Source organism: Leptopilina heterotoma, unplaced genomic scaffold (genome assembly GCF_015476425.1).
Source record: "Leptopilina heterotoma isolate Lh14 unplaced genomic scaffold, ASM1547642v1 Lhet_47, whole genome shotgun sequence".
NCBI classification, from domain to species: domain Eukaryota; kingdom Metazoa; phylum Arthropoda; class Insecta; order Hymenoptera; family Figitidae; genus Leptopilina; species Leptopilina heterotoma.
Window position 1 is genome coordinate 2,112,774 of NW_025111098.1, and position 13,612 is coordinate 2,126,385.

General features: G+C 26.8%; 1 protein-coding gene across 3 annotated transcripts in view; it reads left to right on the forward strand.

Annotated features, from left to right (window-relative positions):
* Positions 1-1,424: 1,424 nt before the first annotated feature.
* Positions 1,425-13,612, forward strand: part of LOC122507376 — a 51,092-nt gene continuing 38,904 nt past the window's right edge. Inside the window, exons 1-3 of one of the 3 annotated variants that reach the window (XM_043620045.1) lie at positions 1,425-1,513; positions 1,931-2,043; positions 3,845-4,707. In XM_043620045.1, coding sequence (XP_043475980.1) covers positions 1,462-1,513; positions 1,931-2,043; positions 3,845-4,072 — 393 coding nt within the window. In that variant the 5' untranslated portion in view covers positions 1,425-1,461 and the 3' untranslated portion in view covers positions 4,073-4,707. Of the gene's footprint in view, positions 1,514-1,685; positions 1,763-1,930; positions 2,044-3,844; positions 4,708-13,612 lie in introns of those variants that run through there. The other 2 variants (XM_043620044.1, XM_043620046.1) reach the window with 2 other exon arrangements.

Sequence of the window (13,612 nt, forward strand, 5' to 3'; positions counted from 1 at the left end):
CAGGTGCACACTAAGGTTCGTATAAGTTTGTTCGTTTGTCCGTTCATTCGTTGCTGGAGTCATTTTGCTTTTAGTCTTGAGTGGCTAACGAGTCGGGGCCTGTCATTATCTGCTCTCGGAAACACTCTTCTAGCTCCTCCACGCAGATTATCCAGGAAACTTATTGCGGTAAACTTAGACAATAACGACAGAATCGAATGTACCGTAGGCCTTCGGGCCAGTGGCCTCATCTTCATTGCACCTTTACTTTTTTTCTCTTCCACCTTTTTTTATATATACCAACGAAGAAAAAGAAAGTTTATTCAATACCAGAAGCATAAAATTTATCTCTTTTTTATCAATGTATATACGTACGTTTTAAATCGAAGTTGTATTTTAGATTTTTAATTTTTCTTTTCTTTTAGTATATACGCAGAATCTTTCATAAAGAAATATAATTAATTTTTTGTAAACCTGATACATGCATTTCACGAGATTGTAATATTTTATGACTTTTTTAAACTTTATTAATTCTAAAAGTTTTAAAAACAAATTTATATTACGTTTCCGAAATTTAAGGTGGTCAATTTAAGGGACGTTCCCATTTTGATGTTTCAAAAAACCGATTTTTTATTGCACTTTTTGGAAACCATATATGATCATAGAATTTGTAGGGGTGAAGTGATAATTAGATCAGAGAAATATTTGTTTTTACAGCGTATTAAAATAACCAGTTTCAAGTCAATTTAATAAATTTATAAATAATTCATCCGCCATGTTGAATCCGCCATTTTGAATTTTGTAAATCTGACCTCAAATTGAGTAACCTCAATATGATAATTTTTGAAAACAGAAAAACAAGTTTATTTATTTATTTTATAATTTTTTGAGTATTATAGAGTACCCACCGTTTTATTTATATTTAAAAATCACTATTTATTTGATTCAACATATTTGACAACATTCAACATATGGAGTCATATTATAATGTTTCTAAAATGAAAAAATAAGTTTTAAAAATTGAATGATGTACTTAAATATATATAAAATAACTAGATCGCTTAGTCATAATTATTTGCTGCAGAAAGTTCGAATAATATAATTCATAGTCGGTTTGATCCGCTTAAAACTTGTTGTCACTAGAATAATTCTGAAGTTGATAAAACAGATTTTATGTCAGATTTAGAAACTTCAAAATTGCGGATTATATATTGGCTGGCATCATCTATAATATTGATATTCTTAAGTAAAACTAAAGAGCACGTAATCAGAAAGTAATAAATTACTTAATTCATTGAAAAAAATGTTTAAAAGTCCTCACAAAGTACGTGGATAAATTTTTCTAAAATCAATGTTTATATCGCAGGTCTTTCAACTTTTACGAAATCTCTGGTCTTAATGCAGTATTAACATGGCGAATAATGTCTGCAACGCATTATTTACCTGTTTATCGTGATTGGAACTTTAATTATTTTGCGTTCTATGAACAAAATTATAGTATGTGTATACCAGCTGCGATACCCGTCTTCGACAGGTTCTTAGTGCCTTTATAGTATTAAAAATTGATTGGTATTTAGACAATTTTCATTGAAACTAATTTTCTTCAAGTTTATTTATTTTAATTATTGCAGAAAAAAAAATTTTTAAGGAAAATAAAAAGATAATGTTTGGAATTTGTATGTAAATAAAGAAATGTTGGTGTTAAATGTAAAAAGCATAATAATGTGTATAAACAAATTTCTCCAGATTTGCAATTTTGTTATATGGAATTTTATAGAAACTGGTAAAATTTCATTATTGTCACTAATAATAAACAATAATTATTATAATAATAATAATAATAATTATTATTTTTTTTATTGATAGCTTTCTTCTTAATATAATAAACAATAATGTTGTAAAATAATTCTACAAATAATCTTTAATTTTGAATACTTATTCTGTATTCCAGTTTTTAAGATTACGCGGTATTCATGGTATGAGCGTGCAACGAACTTATGGAGCACCACAACAATAAGATGCGTCGCACGGATCAACGCGACCGCGATCACAAAAAAACTCATAGTAATTATTTTTTACACTAAATAATTTTTTTCACCAGTTAAATATTTTCATATAGTTGTAACTTTAAGACTATGTTAGGAAAAACTCTAAAAGAATTCAGAACGTTAAAGTTTAAAAAATTTACTTCCAAAAACGAATCTAAGGGTTAAAAATGCAAGTAGTTTTATGCAAGACTATTAAAACAGTCAACTTCAGTGTTATAAAATTACTAATATTTTTACCAACAAATTTTTTAAAGCAGATTTTGTAAACATGAATAAAAGTAAAAAGTAGCTCCTTATCTCCTTATCTTTTTTTTTTTTTACTATGTAATGGAAGGTCTAACTTTAATATTGAGACTAAAATTGGATTTTTCCACCTGAAAAGATGTAAGTGATTAAAATCACAGAAAATTCTTAAAAACTCAACATTAAAAGTAGAATTTTTCTCATTTCTACATTATAAAAGTAAAAAGTCATCAGCTCATCGTACAAAATTACATTGAGTATTAAATTTTTTTTAAACATTTACAAAATTAAAAAAAAAGTAATTAGAAGTTTTAAAAGCATCATGTACTTTTGAAAACAATAAATAGACGTTATTTAAAAAATATAGATGTTTCTGGCTCACCATTCGGATTATAATTAAGCCTTCAAAAATATTTTACTTTTTACCTGTATGATTATTATTTCTTATTTTTAAAACACTAGAGTATTTTTTTAACAAGAAAAAAGTTTTCGATTTTTATAAAGGTTCACAGTAGTTTAACCCCTTAAGAAAGTTATGACCTTCTTAAGTATTTGGAACGTATATGTGTCCCGTTTGCCGTTAACTTCTTTATTTTAGGTCGCATAAAGTTTAAAAATAGGTAATAAATGTTTTTGAAGCGCCCATACAGTGAATGCAACACACCAAAAATCAAATTTTTATTTTAATACCAAAAAACCGCAGAATATAAATATCTTTCTTCAAAATTTCCAATTTAAAAAATAATATCTACTTAGGCTTGTCTGGCTGTTTAAGATTAAATACTATATTAGGTATTATAATATATTAATTCAATGCCCTAAGAAAGTAAAAAAAAACCAACACAGTTTTTAGAAAATTTTTCTTCAATTATTAAGAAAAAAATATTCTTGAAAGAAATTTAAAACGTTAAAAACATTTCAATGATATCAAGGCAATATTACAAGCAGTTTATGTATTTAAAGAGAATTAATTGAGTTATTCTTCTGAAGCACTAGTTTATAATTGGTATTCTCATTATTATATTATTTGATTTTATAATGTGATGCTTTTCCACCTTCAACAAGTCTTTTACATAAAATTGTAATTAATTTATGGGTGAGGGCCTTAAGGTGGTCACTTTTTTTTAAACAACTGTAGGATTCAAACGGTACTATATATCGAGGTCATTGATACATCCCCTGAAACCTTATTATCTTATAAGCAAACTTTGCATCATAAATTATTTTTGATATTACAATTAAAAAAATTTAAGATGTTTTGAAAAAAGTGGTAGTTTTTATTTCTGAAAAAGTGTCCTCAAGATGGTCACCCTCCAAAAATTCACTAAACATTTTTTAAAAAATCTTACAAATAAAAAATAAAAAAAATCTCATAGCATAACAACATAAACAAAAAATTTTTATATCAAAATTTGTAAAAAAAAAAATTAAGAACTATTAAATTACATTGAGCTAAGCTCGTAAAAGATGACTACTCGCAGGTTTCTGTAATCTGAAGTCAGATTTAAAAAATTCAAAATTGAATTAGGCATTTGTTTTTAAAAACTGACTTAAATGTTTCTTTTTTTGTTAAGGTTTCAGAAGAGGATGCCGTAATGAAAAGTAAAATAGGACCAACACCAACTTTAATTGTAAAAGGCGCAAATTTATATGATGAAAGAAGTCAATGTTACGTATACATCGAAAATCAAAATTTGATTAAAACAACGGTTTTTGGGGTCGCTGATTACAAATATGTAGTCAGATTTTCGAAATTCAAAATAGCGGATTCAATAAACCCCCAAGAAATAAGTTCCAAGTGAATTTGGTCAATTTAAAAAAATTAATCCGCCATATTGGATCCGCCATTTTGAATTTTGAAAATCTGACATTATATTCGCAATGAACGCCCCCAAAAACCCCCGAGTAACAAGTTTCAAGTGAATTTGAGCAATTTTAAAAAATACGTCCGCCATATTGGATCCGACATTTTGAATTTTGAAAAACTGACCCCATACTCGTAATCAGCGACCCCAAAAACTATCTAGACATGACCCTCAAAGTATATTTCATTTTGTTGGTTAGACACAATTACATTTATTGTAAAAAAAGCTGCTTTTTTAAGTTTATTTATTTATAACAATTATTTTATCAACAAAACATATTTTCTTTTTTCTTTCTTATAGTAAGGAATGTCCCCTGATACATATAGTATGCATAAAAGAGAAGAAAAAAAGGTGACACTCAGGAGTGGCACTATGCTGCAAAGGGTTAATTATTTTTTCAGTTAAATTTTAATGAATTTTAAAATCTGGGTTATTCAATTTTCAACTCTATGTTATTGAACATCCAATATAATGCTATTGCATTTTCAATTCTACGTTACTTAATTTTCATATAATGTTATTGAATTTTCATTTCCATTTTATTGAATTTCCAATTACAGTTGTTATTAAATATTCAAGTCGCAATGTTATTGAAAGTACGCCATATTAGATCCGCCATTTTGTGTTTTAAAAAACTGACCTCAGATTCGTAATTAGTGACCTCGATGATCCTTAAATAGAATGCACGATACTATTTACATTATTTTAAACAAGTCGGGCATTAAAGGATTAACGAAATGATAAGTTTGTGTTATGATTATTTTAATTTATTATTAGTAATTCATATACATAATAATAAAGTATAAATTTTTCATTCTGATTGTAAACGTTTATGGCAAATTATTATTTGTTTTAAAATATGTAATTTACAACAAGAAAGGATTTTTCTTTAAATGCTATTTTTGAAAAGAATACTTTTCAAAAATGCATTTAAAGAAAAATTTTAATGATACTCAAATGATTTCTCTTCATAGGATTTTAATGTCGAAGAATTTAATACGAATTAACTAACATTGAAAAATTCTATAAAATGTTAATTTGTGTTAAATATATGGGTGATTCTCCCGAAATACTCCTTTTTGTGAGTTACAAACAGAAAAGAAAAAAAATTATTATTTATGGATTAATGCAGTCAATTATATTGAGCTTTCAAAAATCTACCACCTCTATAGCATGATCATGCTAACTTTTAGCTTTTAAACTATATATTTTAAATTAAAATTTTCAAAAAAATTAAGAGGTTAAAATTTGGCGCCGGCGTTTTTTATTATATATATTTTTCTATTTACAAAAAATTATTTAAAAATTATAATTTATTAATATTATCTATAAATTTTATAGATTTTGAAATACTTACAGTTATCAAAAATCTTTTTAAACAATTGTCAAAAATTATTTTTCATACATTTTAGGTTCACTTTTCACTGGCAGTTTGTAAACAACCGACAATCATATCAATTTTTAATTTTTATTCAAAAAAGTGAGAGGAATGACGGGTGAGAGGAATGACGATTTCAACATTTTTTTATTTTATTTAATTGACAAATAATTTTCCTCCAGCTTAGAATGCCCTATCATGTTTATAAAGGATAACTTTATGTGAAAAAAATTTGCGATCAATTTATATATATTAATATTGTTTTTATTAGGGGTGAGAGGAATGACGCTTTAGGTTGTGAATCTCTGCTTATGTCTCAATTTTAATTTTTTTAACGCAAAATAATGACATTTTTTAAAAAGTAACTTAAGAAATTAATATTAGAGATGTTAATTTAAATATTGATCACAATAATTAATCAATATCTCTACCCACAGCAAAAATATTGGATAATATTAAACGAGTGAGAGGAATGACGCGGTACTACATGACAAATTTCATTTTCTATATTTAAAAAAACTACACGACATATTTTATTTATATTTTTTAAAATTATTCTTAAATATCATAACTTTTAGAAAAAATTAATAAAGTACCAATTTTCATGTTTTAAATAATTGTTTTACCTATTGAAAAAATGAAAAGCACTTAGATGACAGGTTAGAAAATCGATTTTGAGGTAGTAAAATATTTTAAAAATGTATTAAACAATAAAATTTTACAACTTTTTCTTGCAGAACATTTAGAAAAAGTGATAAAATAGGGAAATATGACTTGGTATTTTCCCAAATGATTATAATTATTTAGAAAATCTTGATTACATGCAAAATGAGGTTTTTTGGAGAATCACCCATATATATCTTTGTAAATATTTAAATTGGCTAGCTAAAAGGAAAGTCGTCCGAAAAAAATAATGTATTTCTTGTGGATTGTTTTATAAAAAAAAAGAATTACCAAAAATGATTTTTTCGGACAATAAGATGCTTTTAACGGTCCAAAATGTGCTTTCTAATTATTAATTAAACAGGCGTAGCTGATTATTTGATAAAAACATTTTCTGAAAGTCATACTTGACATGATTATTATGTAAATAATAATTAAATAATTATGTACAATTCGAGATGTCAAAAAATTGAACAGTTAAAATTTCATAGCTAAAAGATTGCCTTAAAGGGGACGCGATCATACGAGAAGGATTATGTTTTTCTTATCTTTATCTCTCCTGTGCTTTCTTTCTCTGCATTAATTTCCCTCCTTGCATCCAGTTCTCTTTTTTTCTTGTGACCTGAGGCGAAAAACAAAGTCAGTAAAGTTACGTTGAAATGCAAGCAACACGAAACGAGGGTCAAAATCCTTGCGTTCGAAGGATTGGGGCATCAGAGGGACGATCGGGGTGTCGAGGGACGTCGAAGAGGTTATGGAAGAGATGTAGAGGAGACGCTAGCTGTGAAGTATCTTGAGGAGAAGAAAAAGAGAGAAGACCAACAAGAAAAGAGAGAAAGGACGTACGGACGGCGCATAAAGAGGCAAGAAAGAAACCACGAGTAAAAAGTGAACGTTACAAGCAGGAGTAACCGGGATAGAACAAGATGGGTGGAGGTGGAGGGAGGGGGAGAGGGGGTTTTAACGGGTAGTTGAAAGGGGGCAAGGGGAGAGAGAGAGTAAGGATACTTGGCTACTGCGTAGTACTCTACGCCACCTCCACCTCGACCAAGGCTCACCTGAAGACAAGTTACCCTGCAACAAAAACACCGAGAAAATTATATGCCTCTGGTCGCGCACGCCGACCAGCACTCCGGAGTGCAATCAAGCAAAAGAACTACGCTTTGGTTTTCCAACTACTGTTGAGAGTATAGAGCTATAAATTATACGACGCTATAGGCAAAAGGAGATCAGTCAACGGAGTGAGAAATGAAAAACCTTAAAGGATGTTTTTCTATAGCATAGGCTCTCGTCATCTCCTCTCGATCGGAAGCCGTTGCTACATAAATGTAACTAAAACATTCATCTTGCAAATGGTTTTCAAAGCCTACAAGCTTCAATTAATGCGTTACACAAACGCGCAGTGTACAGAGCAAGTAGAAAGCCACGAAACGTTTTACTCAACTATGTAATACTCATTGTAATTCTCCTTGTATTTCTGCGTAAAATAAAGAATCTTTAAATAACTCTTTATTCTTTAACTGTCTTTAACTAGAAAAGCGTTAATACATCGCGATTTTACTGCATTTTCATATTGTTATATAGTTCAATTACTGAAACTAACACTTGTGCTTCTTTTGTTTCCAACACTGGCATGGCGTGGCGGCACCAATCAAACATAATGCACTATTTTGTATACTTAATGGCTAAAGTTTATATTGCACGTCTTAGGAAAATAAAGATAACTGTTACCTAGATGGAAATTAGCAATAGACTCAGTTGGTACTAAAGATTGCATACTCAAAAAGTATCCTGGTAGAAGAGAAGAGTGGTTAAATGGGAGTGACAGGTAATTAGGAACACCAAAGTTTTGCACACTTTCCCACAACGTAACGCAATTAGATAACATGTGTATGAGGCATTGCATTATAAACCATAAGATTATCGCGTATACAACTCTTTTAATAAACTTTTTTTTCTCTCGATAAAATTATTCTAAATATCAAATATAATCAATCCTCTCAATAAACAATTTCTTAAGCTTTAAAATGATAGAGCCTTAAAAAAGTTTTAATACTCATTCATTAACAGTTTTTAGGGTCGCTGATTACGAATTTGAAGTCATTTTAAAAAATTCAAAATGGCGGATCCAATATGGCGGATAAAATTCAAATTAAACGAATTGGATCCAATTTGAAAATTTTTCCGACATATTGGATCCGCCATTTTGAATTTTTAAAAAGTGACATTAGATTCGTAATCAGCGACCCTAAAATCTGTTAAAGAATGAGTTACAGAATAATTTACCTCGTTTTTAGCTTCTAATTCATAAAAGTATTTTGAAATTTTTTGTGGCATCGAAAATGGAAATTTAAAAAAAAACCCATAGGCATCTTATAAAGTACAGGAATATAGAAAATCTTTTAAGCACTAGAACGTTTAAATCCATTAAAGCAATTTTTGTTTGGACTCTGTCCGAGTTGACATGAAATGTCCCTTATTTATTTATAAAAATTAACTTTTTACAGAGATTTATAAAGATAAATCTTTTTTTATTAAAAATAAATAATTTTGAAAAGATTTTTAATTTTTTGAATCTTTTATGAAGGTTAAATTATTAAGTGATCACTCACTATATATGTGAGTACGTCACACTGAATAACATTACCTTAATGTTAAACAATTATTTACTCAAACCACTATTAGATTTTGCAAATGAAAATGAAAATATTACTCAATGTAGGCTATTATAACAAAGTGAAATTGTAAAAGGTCAAACAAAATTTTTTATTTATTTTTTATTCGTTTTGACATTTATAAAGAGTTAAGTATGAGCCTTGTCAGTTCCACTCTATGCTAAAAGAAGCATCTTAAAATACATTGTAGTCACTTTTAAAGCATAAAATATCTTATTTTTTCAACTTATATCTTAAAAACCATAATGCATTTTAAGATGCTTTTGATAACGTTTTCGAAACAACTTTAAAGTAACTACCAAAGTATCTTAAAATAAGATGCCTGCTTCTTTTTTACAGTTCAGACTAAAAACTATAGTTATTGCTCACTCGGGCTATTTTCACACATGTTAATTTTTCTTTTACTTTTAAAACAAAAATACCAAACAGTAGTTTAAGTTTTACTTTATAAATAGCAAAAGTTAGGTATTTCTCGTATTTTTCAGTGCTGTTAATTTTGGGTTTATTAGTAAATAATTAGTACTTCTGTAAACATTAGAATTGAATTTTCAATTTTTTTATTTCTGTTTCAATATTAAAATAGAAAACCAAATTACAAAATAATATATTCTATTTCTATAATTATATGAATAAGCACCGAAATAAAAGTTCAATTTTCATATCCTTTTGGCTGGTTAATGAAAAACAAATATTAATTTAAATTTTACTTCTGATTTGACAATAAATAAAATTAACACAATTTTCGCTCTAAATCAACATTTAAACCCTCATTTGACTCACTGGCAATGAAATAGTATTATTTTATTCAAATGACGCATTAAAGTTAACAAATTTAAGTTTAAATTTTTTATGGTATCATCAATATTCGAAGTTGATTAAAATCATTTGAAAATAACTTCTCGGGGGTTTTTGGAGTCGCTGATTACGAATCCGATGTCAGATTTCGATAATTGAAAATGATGGATTCATAATGGTGAACGAGTATCTTAAAATCCATCGAATTCGCACCTACTATATCCGACATTTTTAATTTTCGAAATCTGACATCGGATTCGTATTCAGCGACCCCAAAAACCCCCGAGTAACGAATTTGAGACGAATTTAATCGATTTTTAAAAATTTGTCCGCCATATTGGATCCGCCATTTTGAAATTTGCAAAACTAACATTGCATTCGAAATCTACGACTTCAGAAACTCTTGATTAGTGATTTCAGTAACTTTAGCACTTAACCAAATTTTATTACTTGAATTTTTGCTGCAAATGTTTAATGGATACTAAAAATGAAGAATGTAGTTTCGTTCACTAAATTTAGTGTAGAATTGTCATTTTCAATTCAATCGAGGTCCACAAGGGCTCAAAATTTTTGTAATGATATAGTCTATCAATAAAAAAATTAAAACCTAAACATTCTTTCCTGTTTGATGTAGAAAAAAATAGTAGAAGTTACTCAAATGTCTAAAAATCATCAAAATTGTCATGAAATTTCATCTTTAATCGACTGTAACTCTCTCAATTCTTGTTGAATTTAATTCTGTGACCTATGGATCGAAAGGTAATTTAATAACCTTTCCAATGAAAATGCAAAATTTGAAGCTACAGAAAAACTGCGCGAGGGAAAAAAATTAAAACTATGATTTTCTTACTCAAAAAACACCTACTATTCGAAAAAAAATTGTTTTGTTCGATTGGCAAAAAAAAGTTTTTAATTTGTAAACCTGTGTTATCAATTATTTTGCACTGACTTTTCAGTCATTTTGGATCCGCCATTTTGAATTTTTCAGTTCTTAAATACCTAGTTCGAAAGCACAACTATTTTATCCACCTTTAGCATACTTGAGACCCATAAAAAATCTTATTGATGTGAAAAGCGTGTTTCAAGAAAAGCAGCGATTTCTTCGGTATTTTTTGCAATTTGGACGCCACATTGGATTTCATGATTATTAAAATGCCCTTTTCATCTCGGATTCAGAAAGAGTGGACCTCAATACCCCCTAGTACAAAACCATTTTCAAAAGTCTAAGCGTTTAGGATAGTTCAATTTTTATTGCTATAACATAATGCAGAAACAGTGAATTTTAATTTTGTTTTTACTCCGTGAAGGTTTCGTTTAAAATAAAATGTCCTATTCCGACCCCTTTATAAGAAACATTTCTTTACTTTATTTATAATGATTTTCATGAAGATTTACAAGATACAAATGAAGATCTACAAGATTTTTTAATTATAACATATGTAGCACGCAAATGCAAATTTCTGTGTAAATGAATAAAATATATTAATTTCAAAAGTTGTTTCATCATTATAATTTTGTCCCACTTAAAAATTTCCATGTTTACAGTTGTAAAATATGCTTCCAATAAAATCGCGGATATCAAGGATTGCTCTACGTTTACTTGTACGAAGATAATCACCCTGCATCTAACTGCTGAAAGAAGACGGAAACACAACAAACCAGTTCAACCAGCTGATGAGCCGGTTTTTCGATATACTTTTGTTTTGCCTTATTTCCCCTTCTTTTTTATTGCTAAAGTTCTCCTTGGTTACCCGCTTAGAGAGTATTTTTACTCGAGTCCTTTTAATACAATATTACTTATAAGAAAACGGACAGATGTTTTTTGATTTGACATTTTCTAAATACTTACGAATGTTATTAAAAGTAATTATTCTGTAATTCCTATAAGTAATAAAACTCAATGTAACAAGTAACAATACAAAATTATTTTTCCTATGAATATTTTTTTCGCCTCCCACGTAATGTCTATAAGAATACCTATTTTTAAACAAGAAATTTTTTAAATTTTTAGCTAAGTTCAAAATCTAGTAATCCATTGCCAACGATGGAAATAGTTTTAAATTATTTTTATCGTTGACCATGGCTTGCTAAATTTTGTCTACGGTTCGCTTGTTTTTGAATTTTTTGGATTTAAAATATTTTTGTTATTGCCCATGGTTCACCAGATATTGACCACAGTTAAAATATATAAATTTTTAGATTCAAATTATTTAAAACGATTCAATCATTTTAAAGAAATATTCCAAATTCAATTGTTTTCAATATTTAGTATTTTCATAAAATTACACAAAACAATTCAATTATTTAACAAAAATTGATAAAATTTATCATAATTATTTTCATAAATAATAAAATTTCCACAAGAATTCAATTAATTTAGAATAGCATTTTCAAAAAAATTTCGAAAAAATCAATTATTTACCATAATTTTTATATAATTGCTTTCACTAATAATTTAACATTTTTCATGAAAATTCAATTATTTAAAAAAATTTTTGATAAAATTTTAAGCAAGAATTCAGTTATAATTATAATAAAATTTTCATAATATTTATTATATTTCAAAAAAATTAATTATTTAAAACAATGTTTATAAAATTCTTATGAAGAATTCAATTAATTTCAAAAATAACAACATTTTTCACAGGAATTCAATTCTTTTTAAACATATTATGTTAATAAAATTTTTTGCAACTATTCAATTATTTTCATAAATAATAAAATTTATGGCAGGATATCAATTATTTTTAATATAATTTCACAGGAATTGCTCGAGAAATGAAATTATTTTTAAAAATTTAATTTCAATTCCTCGAAAAAATCAATTATTTAAGAAAATGTTGTTTTTAAATCCTCTGGAAGAATTCAATTATTTACAAAAATATTAGAATTTTTCGGAGTAATTCAATTATTTTTATAAATAATAAAATTCTTCTCAGAAATTCAATTATTTTTGTAAATTTCAATAAAATTCTTCGCAACTATTCAATTATTTTCATATATAATAAAATTCATTACAGGATTTCAATTATTTTTAATACAATTTTACAGGAATTGCGCAAAAAATATAATTTTCTTAAAAATTTAATTTCAATTTCTCGAAAAAATCAATTAGGTATTTAAGAAAATATTTTTTTTAATTCTTTGTAAGAATTCAATTATTTACAAAAGCATTAGAATTTTTCTCAGGAATTAAATTATTTTCAAATATTTTAATAAAATTGTTCGAAAGAAATGAATTATTTTAAATACAATTTTAATTAAATTTTTTTGAAATAATACAATTATTCTTTTAGATTTTAGTATAATTCTTCCCAAGAATTCAATTATATCGATAAGTACCAAAATTATTCCCGAAAATTAAATTATTTTAAGGCATTTGAATAAAATTCTTTGCAAAATTCAATTATTTTCATAAATAACAATATTCATCACAGAAATTCAATTATTGTCAAAATTTTTAATAAAAATCATTGGAAAATTTATATTATTTTTAAAAACTTTTCACAATTTAATGATTTTCAATATCTACTATTTTCATAAAATTTCCAAACAGAATTCAATTGTTTACAAATTTTTTTTTAAAAATCATTTTAAGAAATTAATTTTTTTCATGAATTATAAAAATTTTCTAGGAATTCAATTGTTTATAATTAGAATTTGCATAAAATCAGTCTAAAGAAATCAATTATTTAAAAATTTTTATAAAATTCTTCGCAAGAATTAAATTATTTTTATAAATATTTAATTCTTTGATGAATGGAAAAATTCGTTGCAGGAATTGAATTTATTAGCAGGATAAGAAAGAAGTAAATATTTTTGATGAAAATTAGGAAAAAATTAGGAAACTAAAATATAGAATGAAATTTTTGTCAGTTTTGTGAAGTGCCTAAAATAAGTTTTTTTGGTCGTCAAGTTTAATTTTTCAATAGTTACTTTTTTACAATTTTTTTAGTTTAAAGGCTA